The following is a 17252-nucleotide window of genomic DNA, read 5'->3' on the forward strand; positions in this document are numbered from 1 at the left end:
TTTATGGAAGGTAATTCATTAACCGAAATTTTCTTAACCGAGGCGTTCGTTAACCGAGGGATCACTGTATATCAATTATGTAACTTACACTTCTCAAATAAACTTGATAAACAGCAACTAAGCATAGCTTATCACTTCCTTCTCACGTGCTAGATGACATTCCTATGTCCTTCATACACCTCTGACTTGCACAGATCATCACCAAGTACCCAGCCCACAGTGGACTTAACCCGTATCTCACATGCGACAAACGTGTTAACCCTCAAAAGACAGGTGTTGTCACATAATGATCCAAGGACAACCGCTGGGTGCAGTCATATGACAATGAGGCATCTTTCAAATGTCCCGGATAAAATTTTCTCATTTAGCCCACCAGATGTCTCCTTAGCAACGCCTCAAGCCGATTAGAAAAGCCAATCACCATGCAATATGCCTCAGTCTGATACAAAGAGCCATGGAGGCAGGAGATACAACTTCTGCTCCAGCCTCTCCCCATGTGGGAACCAGTAGGGAGCATAACAGAGATAGCACAGCAGTGTTACCCCCATTTGTACAAATATCTACTTGAAAAATTTACAGGTTCTGTAGGTACATATGAGCAAACAGGAAGAATATGTCTCGTAAAAGGACAGTTGCCTACTATTGGTTAATTCGTCATTATAATAACATATTGTGCATATATTTTGGAAAATAAATAAGAAAGCCATATTGCATTTGTGTGAACATTAAGTACTCTGAGACAACTACAAAGAAATTAAGAGTTACAAGTGTGATGGTGGTGAAGATAACAAACTATCTACAACAACCACCACCACATGATTACATTACAGTGAACTAGTGGATTACTAATCATATCCAGTTCACAGGTGACTAGCAGATGGGATATACCATCTATATCATAAGGTGTCAGCTGGTGATATCACTAGCTAGATTACATGCAGTGGAAAAGATGTCAGAATGAGGGATGTTGCTGACTGCAAATGTTCAGTATGTGCAGGTAACCATGTGCCCACAACAAAGCTAGAGAAACTCAACATTACGGATGTGTCCCTGAACTGTGTTGATGAGTTCCGTTACCTAAGTGACATGATCAGTGCCAATAAGGGTGCTGAAGCTTGCTCAGTTGCAAAAGTCAGAAGTGGCTATAGGAAGTTCAGCAAGCTGCTGCCTTTATTGATAGAGGACCTTTCCTCTCAGTGAAAGAAAGAATGTATGTGGTTGGTGTGAGGATGACATAAGTAAACTTGAACGAGCTGAAATGAGAATGGTGAGGTGGATGTGTAATGTGACACTGAAAGACAGGCCGCCCTGTTCAGAGCTATGAGGCTAGCTGAGATGGTTTGGGCATGTGGAGAGAATAGATGAAACCAATTGGGTCAAGAGGTGCAAGGGCCTAAATGTAAAGGGGAGAACCAGGGGTAGACCAAAAATGATATGGAAAGAGGTTGTAGAAATGACAGAGTTAGGAACCTTACAAAGAGACTGCAAGAGACCATGCAGTATGGAGTGCTGCCATGAGGTAATCTGATTTACAAAAGGTTTTTGAGGGATGGAACCCTCTCATCAAATTGGGAATGTCTGTACAGTATAGCCAAGACAGAAAAGTCCTTAAGTTGCCCAATCTAATGCATCAGTTATAGAAGTACAAAGAAAATAGTATAACGAGAAAGTGGCATAAGTATGTTAGTCCTTAATAAAACTGAAAACCAAAATAGGTTATTCAATTCTGTTTATTCACATATATTACAACCACTTGTTCATGAAATTGTACCTCGTGCACAGAAAATGAGCGTTTCATGAATACATTATTTCAGCAAAGACTAATAATATGAAGACCATCTCAATTAAGAAAACAAAGTTGATGGAAATACTATATGATAAACCAATCAGCACAGAAAAAAGAAGCCTACACAGTTACATAAACTACTGCTTCTGATTTGTGACCAAACAAGATATTGATATTCTGAATATCAAAGAACTGAAAAAAATAAAAATAAAATAATAATAATAATATAAAGATTAAAGAGGGTACTAGAAATGTTAAGCAAAATCAGATACAGTGCATATAATATTTCAAATGCTTAAGGAAAATTAAAAAAAAAAAGTTGAAAACAAAAAGAATTTCTAACAAGTGATTAAAGGAAAGCAGGAGGATTAAAAGTGAAGCCAAAAATTTTGATGAGAATTGGAATTCAAACTTAAGACAGGTTATGTATTGTAACTAAAATATTTTAAAAATATCTTTGTAAAAAAAAGAAAAAATACAGAAGCTGCCTTAATGGAAGGCATGTAAATTGACAACTTAATACAATTCCTCGAAGGAGTTAAAATTCCTCTTTCTCTCTTCCACACATATCATGATAAGCCAAATTGGCATTTCTTAAAAACACATAAGAATGCTGTAAATATTTCTGGAACACACCACAACCAACTTCCCATGAACTTTTAAATATACTGTAGTTTCCTTTGTTCTTTATTACACAGCCTGTGAATATAAACTCTGTTAATGTACTGTACTTGAAAAAGGGACACAAAAAATATCAAAACACCATTTAAGACTATAGAGTATCTATTATGACTAACTTCTTGTAAACTAAAATTAAAGTAGCTCTGGAAAATCCCATCATATATTTACTGTACTTCAATGTCAGAAAATAGTTTTAAAACTTAGAACTAACAATTTGAATTTAAACTCTTTTATAGATTTAAAAATGTGTATAGTATATATATATATATATATATATATATATATATATATATATATATATATATATATATATATATATATATATATATATATATATATATATATATATATATATATATATATATATATATATATATATATATATATATATTTATAAATAAATATATATATATATATATATATATATATATATATATATATATATATATATATATATATATATTTGCAAATAACTGGATAAGTTATGTATTATATGCCTTTGTGGACCCCACCCCCATGCACTGGCTCAGCTCACCCAACACTCAACAACAATTACTTTCACCTGCCTGTGTGGACACCCTTCCAGTTGTGAAACCAACACTTTCATAATTTTCTTGGATGAAGTGTGTATTTTCAGTCACTCATTCTGCCTCTATCATACAACATTCAGGCATGAGTGGGTGAAATCACAGCAGTATTTTTTGCTTAAACTTATGCAACAAAGCTTTATATCAGGCTCATGTACTCAGAACCCACAAGATGGCAAGTAAATTCCAAACTCTTCATGCCATGTACTGCATACAGTACATACATATCATATTCATTTTAAAAATAGCTTCCTTACTTGGTGTTATCTCATAACTTTTACTTATGTTGGTTAAAATTGGTAACATACTGTTAATTCCACTGTGAAAAACTTTTCAAATTACAATTATTTCATTTGAGACCATCTTGAAATTTACAAGTTCCTTTAAAAATCTTCATATAAAGGTTCTGAGAACACAGCGCCCAATGGAAAGCTCTAATGAGCAACCTAGAAAGGGCCCAAATCATTAACATATCATAATTGCACTAACTCATTCCTATATCTCCATCAGCATCCTGTTGACAACTTGGCATGAGTGGAGAGCTTACAGAAATTTCATTTGGCTGCTGACTTTGAATCTGAAAATTTCCATTCACATTATGTTGATGTTGTAATTGTTGGTGCTCCTGCTGATGTTGTTGGTGCTCCTGCTGTTGTTGTTGGTGCTCCTGCTGTTGTTGTTGGTGCTCTTGCTGTTCAGGGTGCTGTTGGACTTGATGTTGGCCAAGATGTACAGGGGCAAAAGGGTTTGCAAATGTTGTGGTGGGAGTAGATTGAGTTGCTGATGGAGGTGATCCTAATTCCTTCAGGTTGACCATCTGCTGCATCAAGGCGAGTGTGCCACCTGAATCAACTTGCACAATCACCCATATTGTGTCTGTAGACAAAGAACATTATGTCACTAATCTGCCCTAGTAACAGCAAACTGAGTAACCTCTTAATAATGGTCAGACTAAGGTGTTAAGCATGTAATCCTCCTCTTATCCATGAATGCTGATGTTTCCTGTTTGGTTATAGTTTACATTCAGATTCCCAAATATAACGGGATTGCCTGCTATCTGTAGGACAGTGGTGGTGGGACATCAGAGGTAAAATTGTGAGGGCAACTCCACTGCCATACTATCGTGCTAAATACTGTAAGTAATCCTCCTTCATATCATGTGTGTGTGTGTAATAATAATAATAATAATAATAATAATAATAATAATAATAATAATAATTAACGGTTTATTGAAAAAGTTCTGCAACCCGAAGGCTGAAAATATACATTGGACATAAATGACTTATTTCATACAGTACATTGACATTGGTGGTTTAACAAAAGCTGAGGTATTATTTATTATTAAAAATGTAAGCCTACTGTTTTCACCCAAACATTTCTCAGAGAGGGAGGAGCCAGCGAGCGTGGGAAGAGGGGGGAGTTGAGTCCATTATTTGAAAGGACATTAATCGGCGACTGTATTTCTCTTAAATATTAATTGTGTGTGCATACCATCAAAAAATTAAGATGTTATTTTTACTACAATGTAGGTATTGTGTCTGAAAAAGTGGAGTTTGGGGGTCGGCCCAGTCTCTACTTCAATTAATCCCATATGTTCTGTTGTTCACTTTACGTGTTTCCCGCTTTACACGGGCCTACGTGGGTTCAATTGACCGCGTAAAGCTGGGTTACACTGTACTCGTTTTTTTTTTTAAATGGCGGTCGTTTTTTTTTATTTGCTCCAAGGCGGATAACCTCTTATCCCTGACACCCCTTCTCCCCAATTAGTCCGCCTTAGCGAGGTTTTACTGCAATTAATAAATTCTATTGCAGTGTATTTATCATCACTTAACAAGTAATATAGTAGTGTACAATATTATGCATTTGCATATACAGTAACCTGGTTTATTCATTAATCATTTGTCTTAGTGTACAAGTAGCCAAATTAAGCCATCCTATAACACTCAAAGGTAGTAAATAATGTTGTTAGGAAGGAATCTTCATATCAAATACTATACAGCGTGTTACAGTGCCCCTAATGTAAGCTGGTTTGCTGAAAGCGCTCACAGGAATGCATCCTGAGTGAATACCTTCCGATACAGCTTATCCTTTTATTTTTAAGTCATACTACAAATTACTGTACATCTTGTATTTTTCTCTATTATTGAAGATGTTATATTAACTATGATGAACCATAAACCATACGACACTGATCATATGAGAACATAATACTGAATCAATAAATAAATAAACCTGAAAAATGTTGCAACACTCGATCAACTCCTTCCCAGCCTGCTTACATATGCAGTCTCTTAGTTCTTGGTAGTCCTATAGCAAATCTGATTAGACCACTGTACAGTATTCAGTGAGCAAGTGTTGTTCTTTTCATAAGATTTTTTTCCCATTTCTTAAAATATGTACATAAATATATTTTTTAAGTACTTCTGGAGATCAGAGCACCCCCAGAGTCCAAAAAAAGCATATTCCGATATATTGAAGTCCGATTTATCAAGGTTTTACCAAATAATTACAAAATTTGTAACATATTTCATATCAGCAAAACATCATGAATTATGAGTGATTTCGAATTAGGGGGTTTTACTGTAACACTTGTTGATTGCAATGTGTAACTATCAATTAATAGTTACATGCTCGGGTGGTGTGGTGGCACTGGGCTCACTGTGTGGGTGCTAGGTCAAGGCTAGCTAGAGCAGTGGTATAATCATTACTCATTAATAGGATTGATTTTATCAAAACTTATCTTGAGTTAGTAGGTTAAGGGATGTTTTTAAATTCTGATATACAGGTACTCCTCGACTTACGACATACTCGACTTACGACAACCCGGACATACGACCACTGTGGTCATATAAAATATTTTACAAATTACGTATTTTCTAGTACCGACGTTAGTGATCGCGCTGTGTACCGACAAGATTTTCGTTTGTAATTCCCTTTAAAATGGCTGGCAAACATAAAAGTGAGAGTTCTCGTGGTGCTGAGAAGAAAAAGAGACACCCATTTTAGAATGTCTATGTATTATTTTCGCCTTTTCGACCAATTCGACTTACGACCTGGTCGTCGGGACGGAACCCCGTCATAAGTCGAGGAGAGACTGAACTCTTATGTGTCATTTAAAGTATCAATAAGAAATTACATATTACACTTAATGAGTAAGGCTCTTTACTGATAAACATTGAGTGCACCTCTAATGCAGGGACATGGGACATATGTACAGCAACTTATGATACATTAATACTGCCAACATGATAATGGAATGTCTGTGTTTTATTCATTGGTTTATCTATGCATGTGCTTGTTAACAGATTATTTACAGCTTAATAATGTAGATTGCAGTAGACCAAAGGATAGGCTGACCATAGCCTCTCCTGCGCCCCTCCTGACCTACCAATGCTCTTAACCTGATGTAGTTTTTTACAAAGTAAATACAAGAAATATCTTAGTCACCAGATAAATTTTGGGGGGCAGCATAAATCTTGAGGAAACCAAGTCTCACAAAACTTCTTAAAAACAATGGAAATGTCAGTTGTACACACTACCAACCCTAATATGTTATGGAGACGACATACTAAACAATGTAATCCTGTTAGCCAACTGTCACTATGGAAGGCACATTAATATCAGTCTGTTATTAGTAAAATATGATAACACTGCCAATTAGTTCATTATATAACTAAATTGCTCAACAACTAAAGAGAAACATCTTGGGTTGAGTATAGGTGTATACATATATCAACCATAAAAGAAAAAAAAATTATAATATCTTTATATTTACCTCCAAAAAAATTCCCTTGAGCAGTAGTCATCCGCCATTTGGAAGAATATAAGCCAGTTTGAGATGGTGATACCATCTCTACTGAAATATCAGCAACTTCCCCAGCTCCTAGAGATGAAACGGATACATGTGATGGTGCACCAAGTTGCTCCCCACCAGTGAATATCAGACTACAACCACTTGGCCACCCATCCTCACCCGTATTCTGGATACGCCACGTTTTTATGAATCTGAAAAAAATAAATAAAAATCCTCCATATATTATTCAACTTTAAAACAGTCCATTTTGTTTTTTGTTTTTCTTATCTGCAATGCTTCACTCCTCCAGGAACTTCCCTCTAGTCTAATGGGATAGCCAAATAAGAAAAGCCTCCAAGCCATCCTATTGTGTGTCTCCTCTGCCTTCTCTATTCCCTCTTCTCTTCATAATATATTGTTTTCTTTCTTTCTTTCTCTCCCATGATGTAGGCTGTCTCTCTCCACCCAACGCACAGGCTACTTTGCTCTTGCATGACACTTTTTGCAATACAGTACAATTGGTGCAGAGCATTTTCGGGAATGAGAGAATTCCGGGTAACGAAACGACTTCCTCAAAGCTGGTAAAAACCCATCCCCAAAATTTTCCAGGTACAGTACTGGGAAAATTTTCTCAGAATTTCCAGAAATTGCACATTATACCCCCAAATAATAATTATATATACAGTTGTACCCCGCTTTACGCGGTTTCACTTAATGCGATTTCTCATATACGCGGTGCCTCGCCAGAACCGAACTTTCACTTAACGCGGTTCATCTACCCATATACGCGCAGAGTGTCCGGCTCGAGACGCTATTTTTAGATTCGCCCCACCCGCCACCCACTCCCGCCTGCCGCGCCTCTCCCTCCTCCTCCTCCTCCTCCTCCTCCTCCCTCCCTCCCTCCCTCCGCCTGGGCAAGCTGCGCTGTAAGGTTGCACAGTGTGTCTTTGTTGCGTTATCACTGACGTCATATGACATATCGGACTGTGATTGGCCATGCATCCCTACCCCCCTCTGCTGCTAGCTGTAATTGGTTTAAATTAATATGACGTGTCCACCCGGGGAGGGAGAGGGGGAGGGAGAGAGGGAGGAAAGAGGACGCTGCCGCGCTAGTTTCATCCCTCCAGGTCACCCCGTGTATACGTGCATCCATTGTTCTGTGAAATGGCTTCCGCCGGACCACCACCGCCACCAGAGAGAAACCTTTCCTTACCTGGACCCAGCCGCCCTAAGCCCAAGAAGACACGCCGTGCCCTAAGCTACGAAGTGAAATACCAGATCATTCAAGATTTGGAGAAAGGAACACGTCAAGCTGATCTCGCGCGCCAGCATGGCGTCAACGAATCTACGAGTCGTACTATTAAGAAAGATGCAGCCAAGATTAAAGAACACATGAAAATCACAAAGTCTACAGGTGCTTCTATGATCAAGTATTGCCACAACCAGGTGCTTCTCAAGATGGAGAAATTACTTGTGAGCTACTTGATTCGTCAGGCGCGACGAAACATGGTGCGCTCTGTTAAGGAGTGCACATGTGAACTGTATGCAGCAGTGTCACGTAAGATGGGAATTGCAGAGCCCAAACCCTTCAATGCTTCCTCTGGGTGGTTGCAGAGATTTAAGAAGAGGAACAAGATCACCAACATAAACATTGGTGGTGAAGAAGCTAGTGCTGACCGTGTTGCGGCTAGGGATTTTCCTCCGTTTTTACGTGAGATTATGGAGGAAGGACAGTACATCGACGACCAGGTGTTTATCATGGACAAATCTGGTCTTTTTTGGAAAAAGCTACCTTCCAAGACCTTCGTTGTGAAGAATGACAGCAGGTGTCGGGGCCGGAAGTTGCAGGAGCGCATCACTGTCCTGTTTACCACCAATGCCTCCGGTACCTGTAAGCTCAAGTTATCGGTGATCCACACAGCACGCAAGCCGCGCGCCTACAAGAGCATGGACACGACCAAGCTAAATGTCCACTGACTGACTGCACGTAAAGCATGGATGTTCTCTACTCTGTCCCTCTCCTGGTTTGATGACTGTTTCGTTCCCAACGTGAAGAAATTCTGTGAGCAACAGAATGTTCCATTCAACATTTTGTTGCTGCTTGACAACGCACCAGGACACTCGCCCCTACTGTTAGATCGTCACCCCAACATAAAAGTGGCCTTCCTTCCTCCCAACACTACGTCATTAATACAGCCCATGGACCAAGAATTGATCTGTAATGTGAAAGCTGCATTCTCTGCAAAGAAATTTAAGCTCCTGAACGACTACACCAACACCAAGGATGAGTTGCATAACCTGGATGACACCGATAGCAAGAGCGACGAGGATGAGGAACAACAGTTGGCAGAGCAAGAAGTACTTGTGAAACAGTTTTTGAAGAAAATTCAACGTCAAGAAAGCTGTGGACTTCTTGGTGGAGGCATGGGATCAGCTGTCTGTAGCAAAGGTTCGTCACGCATGGAGACATGTGTTGCAAGGTATTCCAGGTGGGAGGCAGAGTCAATCTGTGACTGGTGAGGTTCAGACTGTTGCAGTAGCAGTGGACCTTGCCAGAGAAGCTGGAGGTGATAAGGGATCCTGATGTGACTGCCGACGAGATGTTATATGATGATGACTTCAGTGAAGAGGCAGGTGGTGCGTCATTCCAAGAATAACGCAAGTTATCGCATAGTAATGTAAGGGGTGCCATCGAGTGTGTTGAGAAACTCAAGTTCCTCCTTTCCGACGACCCTGACGATAACCGATATGAAGTCTTCACCACCCAGCTGTTGCAGACTATGGAGCCCTACATCAAGGTGTATCACGACAACATCAACACCAGCCGTCAGCAAAGCATTGCCGAGTTCTTTGCCCGCAACCCACCACAGCCAGCCCAAGCCAGTGACAGTGATGGTGACTTTGAGGGATTTGTCAGGGAGGCACTAATAAGTGTGGATGACAGTGATGAAGATTCACCTGAGGGCCAGTAGCCTGCCCTCTGCCTCGGAACCAGCCTCCATTCCCGTACGCCGACCCATCTCTTCTACAAACGTAAGTGTTAACCTTAACCTTGTTTTTTCTAACCTAACCTACAGTATATTATTCTCTTATTGATTGTTCCCTTCTATATTTTGTGTGTGTGCATACCATCATAAAGTTAAGATGTTATTTTTACTAAAACGTAAGTATTGGGTCGGGAAAAAGTGGAGTTTGGGGGTCGGCCCGGTCTCTATTTCAATTAATCCCATATGTTATGTTGTTCACTTTAAGCGTTTCTCGCTTTCCGTGGACCGCCGTGGGTTCAATTGACAGCGTAAAGTGTACGTAAGTCAAAACGCATGCTATGCGCTTACTGTACTTAAAGAACAATCATATCCTAAGTCCTCATATACATCTCAAGTCACTTAATTTAAGAAAAAAGAAGAAATAAAATGAAAAAAATAAATGAAAGCAAAAAAATAAGTCAAGTAAATAAAATACTGTAAATTTAAAGTTGAACCTCGTTCGTATCAGCGGATGTTTGAAAGTCGAACGTTCGTTACCCGAGGACTGGCTGCACTGTACTGCATATAAAGTGCTCCCAATATGGTTTGAAATGTTAATTTAATTGAGTAAATCACAAAGACACTCAGTTCCAAAAAATGTGTCAGCTCCATGTACTAATCACATTGAGTGTTGGAAGAAGATTCCTAAGAGCCTGTCTGATAGAAAAGTCCTTCACCTGAGCCCCAATATCATGGGCATTGTGAAAAGTACCGGTATTTGTGTAATCAAACTAAGACCAATATAGGAAATATTGTACCTGCACTGTGCTGTAAATCAAGACAAGATATATGTTCACTATGGAACAGTATTAATCCCAAGGAAAGACAAGTGAAGATTGACAACAGGAGGAAAAGGTTTTGTTAGCATGGGGAGGCAGCATGAACTGTTAAGATTTATTTATGAAGTTTTCATGGCCTCTAGGGACTTGAAGATCATGTCTACTAAGCACATTTTGCCCTCCTAACCTAAGCCAATCACAAGTTGAAATGGGATTGAACATTTGATCCTGAGCTTCTGGATGAGAAAGTGCTGCTTACAGTAAAAACAATACCTGACCTTGTCTGTCTGGATAGTTTATCCTGCCAATAAGCATATCAAGCCTTCCAGCTACTGGCATAATCTGCCAGAGTGTTTAACAAATCAGATCTCACATGTCATAAAATAAAGTTTCTGAAAACATAAATTGGTGAAGGCTTTAAATGTTTAGTTTTGCTGTGAAATAAATAATATCCTTAACACAGCTAAAAGCTAAACTTAATACAAATGGTTGAAGCCTACAGAACTAAGATTAAAATATTTGTCTTCATACATTATTACAATAGCAGCAACCATGGTACCTTATGCATGTTAATTTCCAGTATTTTTTTTTCATTTGTTAATCATTATCAAGTAGCAAATGGTGCTCTATACCCTTGAAACTTACAATAAGTGAAAACTACAACAATAGTGATTATATAAATAATCATGGCTGGGACACATGGACAAACACTGAAGTACCTTGTGCTAGGTGGAACACTTTCCCCTTCCCCAATTGTAATATCTTTAACAAAAGTCATTTGTGGAAGCTTGTTGAATGACTGCAGGTCGAAGTAGGCACAAACAGCTGCTTGCAAGTTCCTAGAAAGAGAGAAAATTCCATTGACATCATTATTAGGTACAGTAGGAAATGTAGTAAAATAAAGATCATGTTTCAACCTAATTGAGATATTTGTTATGGTTTGGTAAGGTTAATGACTTATCAAAAGCATTCCAAATAAAAAATTACTTGATATATTTCTCAGAACTTTCAAGAGTTAATTTAAACAAAGGAATCATCTTGTTTACAAGATTCATGCCAAAAGCCAGGTCCAGAGGCATCCAGATGAAGTTGGTTGCACTCTCATTGTTTTGCATTAAGATAAACAGCTAACTATAGATGAGGAAAAGAAACTACAAGCAGTGGGAATGCTGACAGTGATTTGGATGTCTACCACAGGATAAGTAAGAGGATGCTCTTAATCTTGTTGGTTCTTTTTATGGCCTATGTAGCCTTTTGAATGACATGTAAGAGATAAACACTGTTAAGCATGTCCTGGCAGAGGTTGCCATTTTTGTTGCAAGCAGTGAGTGTACTGCATCCAAGTAAAATCCAGATGAATCTGGTACCTGTAGTTGCCTCTGACACAGTGGAAAATCTGGATCATGGGAGTGTAAATTACTAAGACCTGCTCAATTATGAAGAACAATTTTACATACGGTAAGTAGAGTACTGTACTAACAAGAAGAAGTAATACTGCAATAATAACAGTAATTCCTTCTTTTAAATAAAGAAGCCAAAAGCTGAGAATACACAAAAGACAAACTGTGCATGGTATATTAATACCCCCAGTAACATGGAGGATAATGAGAGAAAGGGTTGTGGGACTCAGGCTTTTAGAGCGTATCTACTTCAAAAAGTAAATGTAGAGTCAATATATACAAGAATTATTTTAATCAAATATGAGTTCCACAATATAAGCACTGTAGTTGGAGCAAGGCTGTTCTTGTAGTAATCTGTGTTACAATGTATGGGTTTGCTGGTGTTGTGGCACTGAACAGCAATTTGTGGGCAAGAAACCTAAGGTGGCAGAAGGTTGTGGTGGTGAAAGGATATAATAACCTTGTCCCAAACAGACAAGGTCAAGAAGATGTTCCAAGAGAAATTAGAAGCAAAAGCTTCACTCAGGGGTAAGAGGTAAACAGTTCTAGGTGCTACAGCTACTGTACAGTTTTCCTTACTGTCATCCACTACCTGGGATTTACAGAGTACAATATTCAGCAAAACTCCATGACAGAATCCCAAGAGAAGAGGGAAGGGTCCATGCCACTTGTTTTGACTTGGTTATTAAGTGAGATTTCTAGGGTCATTATTTCATTTATTACCCGTATTAGATCAAGGTGGCCTGCAAATCTAAAAACCAATAAGAGAAATGGGAGGTGGGAAAATAAACTCTGATGCTACTGAACACCATCACCTCACGTGGCAGGCAACTACTTTACAAGCTCCTCAACACCAAAACATTCTTCTATTATCTCTTAGTACCAGGAATGCCTTATAGAGATCACTGCTGTACACCTGTCACCCCTTCTAAATAATATTTTAAAGGGATATGCTTCTCAGGAAGGTTAATGATGCTACAAAGCCCCCAAAATCATGTGCTCTCAAATTTCATACATGTGAAAGTTTAATTGCTTTGATTAAAATATTTAGACTCCATATTTAGGACTAAGCTTGAGAAGATATACCTGCTGGTTAAACTACTCCCTGATCCTAATATACTGTAGTTATTACTTTTTTTTACCATAAAAAAATGAATGACTAAATTTAAAAATTTTCCAAATGAAAAAATATCTTCTTAACATTTGCTTTAATGCAGAGAATAAAATATGCAGTGAATTTATGTGTGTTTAGACCGATTATGACCTTCATTTCCGTCGGAAATTGGTCGGGTTTTTTATTTATTTTTATTTTTTTTAGGCGTTTTCCGAGAAGAAAAACACTAGAAAAACATAAACCAAACCTAACTGACTCTCACCATATGATGGAATCACTTATTTCTTACCTTATTGGCGGTCTCTTCTTTGTCTTTGGGATAAGGGACGAGTTACCACAATGCCACATATGTTGGTCTTGATGATATTTACATTCGTTCTTGAACTTAGGACACTTTACTGAGGTCGGGAGAACACCATGAGATCTAAAAAATGCTATAGTTTCTTCGTTTTTTCCCAAAAAACTCGCAATCAGCTCCATATAATTTAAGTGACACCCATCACAGACTTCCATGGTCGGAAATGAATTTGAAATTGGAAATATGAGACCCAAAATAAAAATCGAATTTGATTGGGCCAAAAATACCGCGAATTAAACCACAAATCATTTTAATTGGTTGCCCCCCCCCCAAAAAAATACGCTTTTGGTTGGCCGCATGACATGTACGGGAATGCATGCGCGTGATGATTTATGAAGGAGACACGCAGTGTGGGAGTTGAGGCAGGCGATAATGGTAAAAGATTAATGGAAGAAATAGAGAAAAATTTGGAAACGCTATCTCCGTTATTATACATTTGCGATGGTAATGTAATAGATGAAAATTATCTTATAATTAGACGTCTTATTCGAATATGATAATAGATTAAGGGTAGGAATGTGGGGTGCGAAAATGCAATAATACCCAACTAACTAAACTAAACTAAACTAAACTAAACTAAACTAAACTAACCTAACCTTAACCTAACCTAGCCTTAACCTAACCAAGCATAACTTAACACCTGTCGTGGGTGAACTTACTGTTACTGAGACGGGGGAAGCGGCTGTGAAGTCCTCCATATTAGCCGAATAAATTATAGACACCCTGTACTTACTACAATGATAAGAACACTCGTGGGAAAAAAAATGTAATTGAGCAACTCCTCCTGGTGGTAGCAGTGCCATCATAAATTATCCAATTTTTCAATGAAGTTATAACAAAACTAAACAAACCAAAGATCTTGTACCATATTTTAGTTGAGTTACTTTGGGTCAGTAAGGTTTACTGGTTCCATTTTATCTTTTAAAAGAAATTGACAGCAAAACTGCATAGCCAAACTGTATTTATATGAGTATCAGTTCACAACAAAATACCAACTTTGGAAAGAAAAATGTAAATAAACATCCAAGAATATGTGTAACCTAATAGACCTTTGATTATGTAATCAGTGAATCTACATACTGGTTTATTCTCTAATGGCCAACAAATCATTTTGCATGTAAAAAAAAACTAGCAATAACTCACCAATCTGTCATCTCCAGATAAAACCGAGCAGAGTGTTCATTGAGATGCGCACCAACAAGGGTCTGTAAGTCCTTTATCAAAACTTCCTTGTCAGTGGTTAACATGCAGTTAAACTGGCGCAGGAGACTCGCCTCCAGGTCTTCATCTACCTCCATCGTACAACAATTACTGTATAATTATCTCAGATTTTGTTTTGGTGTTCACTTTTTTTTTCTTTTCGTCGCACACTTTGTTGACGACAGGAGGTGAAATGCTCCACTATAGACGCCACAATAAACACACCTCCAGTGTTGCTAAACAAACACTCACCATACTTTATTGTTTTAGTTAACACTTCCTAATTCTTCACTATCCTATTAACTACACTGCTTTAACACTATCAAATGTTTACCCATGCCCATATTAATAAAGACTCCTCAAAACTTCCATGTAATCTTAATGCGTAACTAGATACTGACCTTGGTAACACTTTGTTATTGTTGTTATAAAAAATCGAATCGCATTTGTAAAACAGTTTATGTTCTCCAATTCTGTTTGATCAGGATTGTATTGCCTTTAATGGACAACAACAAAAAATAGCATGCAAGAGGAAGGGTCAATTCTGATAGAAAATTTGGATTCAGACTCGAGGAATCGGGAAAGTAGTTCCAAAGAATATGGCGTCATATACTTATTTTAAATTATAAGAGTAAATTTTATTATTATTTGAGTAATAAACTAGACAACAATATGTGCAGAAATATAATACAGCAATAATTAATCGGTTGATGATGAAAGAGTGCGTGTATTATCATTTCGACGAAGCTATATACTGTACAGGTTCAGTCTGAAGCACCGTGGACGCCTGCCAATAACTACGGAGAATGAATCTGAATCTGGAATTTCAGTTGGAGACCTGATTCAGACTTCGGAGTTGGAAGCATACCCTCATCTCTTTAGATCAAAGATTTTCTATAAATCATCCGTGGATAGACCAATCTTAAATAGGTGCTTATTCAGTAAAATAGTTATTCAAGTTCACGATTGGTCAGCATGAATTTGTTTTTAATATAATTTTCGCCACTTATCAGCGTTACTAGCCGTTTGGGCGGTCTATCTGGTTGTAACAGAAGGAAACCTGGGCTAAACGGCGTTCAGTAGGACGATATATAATGCGGCTAAGCATGAAGGCTGTTCCTCGTGTTGCCCTGACTGCAAAATCAAAGTAAACGAGGCGATTACAAACCATAGGGGCATGAAATTCCATAGGGAGGGAAATAGATGAAGCTGGATCCTTGCTGGTTGCACTTCGGCACCTCAACTACCCTGAGAGATTGGAGCGCCTGAACTTGCCTAGCTTATACTACAGACGGGCAAGGGGCGACCTAATTGAGATGTATAAGCATCTCAAAGGGCACTACTCAGTCGAGTGTCCTTACTTGGAGATGGCGGACGCTCGCCCCACAAGAGGTCACAGCTCAAGATTGGAGCCAGCCAGGCGAGGGTGTAGTGGATTTCTCCCCTACAAACGCTGTTTGTCGCTGAGTAGCCGACCCCGCGAATTCCCCAGTGTATTCCTCGTGGTCTGGGTCAACCAGCGCCGCCATACATCGCGGAGGTCAACTACTAAGCCACGCCTACCTCCCCTATTTAAGACCTGACCTCGTGGTGACCTCTCTCTTCTAGCTACAGCCGCAGCAAGCTACACCTCCTCCGCCGCTGCCTGGCGGCCCTCGCTCCCGCCGGCGATGGAGTTGCTGTGTGGTGAGGAGCTTGTAGAGAGGAGGTCTTGTCTGTTTGAGAGCGTTGAGTAGAATAACCTTCATGGCGAGGCTGGGGGTATTTATGATTCTGCCGGAAGTGAGCGGCTCTGCTGATTGGCTGAGGTGAAAGGCGGTAACTGGCTAATCACCGCGCAATCTGAACGGGAGGCTTGGTCTGAGGAACTCGCCGCTGGATGGCTGGTAAGCGACAAATTGGCAGTTGTAGGGAAGAGTATCCACTACACTGTATTCAATGCTATCCACTAGGGTGCCGTGGTCTTTTAGGCCATGGAGACTGCTGCCAGCCTGGTGTCTTGGACCTTCCCCATCTCCTCTTCCACCTGGATTTGTCAACATCCTCCCACCAACATTACAGTGTAAAGATTGACGATCAACCCACAACTGATATACTAAAGTGAAAATTTCAACTCGAAAGAAAGAAGCAATTGTTACAATGACAATCAGTGCTTAGCGGTCAATGGTGACCTGACACACCCAGGGTCCGCCATACACCCACCAACACTACATCAGAAGAGAAATGAGGACTCCCTACTCCACCCAGTCGAGTAATTATGAATTCCCAACTACATCACTTGGGGAGCAAGAACCATCCCCAACACATGGTGGATGTGCTAAACATCTGCAGCTGTAGTGAGGGAGCGGCCCTTAGCACCTAGGTATAACAGCAAAGTCGGGACATTGAGAAAGATGATGACCTCACTTTGATGACGGTTCATTGTTAATGAGTGCGACACATACAAGAACATAAGAATAGAGGAAACTGTTTATTGTATATTTTCAGCCTTGTGGCTGCCCTGTTATCTAATAAACCATTAATTATTA

At 39.1% G+C, this 17252-nt stretch overlaps 1 protein-coding gene across 1 annotated transcript; it reads right to left on the reverse strand.

The window, feature by feature from the left end:
* Positions 1-2922: 2922 nt before the first annotated feature.
* On the reverse strand, positions 2923-15109 carry LOC121870962 (protein ILRUN-like). Its single transcript, XM_042372948.1, has 4 exons — positions 14668-15109; positions 11372-11491; positions 6830-7059; positions 2923-3930 (listed from the first exon to the last, which is right to left on the reverse strand). Exons 1-4 carry the CDS (start codon positions 14820-14822, stop codon positions 3539-3541), a joined length of 897 nt encoding a protein of 298 aa, XP_042228882.1. The 5' UTR covers positions 14823-15109; the 3' UTR covers positions 2923-3538.
* Between the last annotated feature and the right edge of the window lie 2143 nt (positions 15110-17252).

The sequence above is a fragment of the Homarus americanus genome, unplaced genomic scaffold (genome assembly GCF_018991925.1).
Source record: "Homarus americanus isolate GMGI-L3 unplaced genomic scaffold, GMGI_Hamer_2.0 scaffold52512, whole genome shotgun sequence".
NCBI classification, from domain to species: domain Eukaryota; kingdom Metazoa; phylum Arthropoda; class Malacostraca; order Decapoda; family Nephropidae; genus Homarus; species Homarus americanus.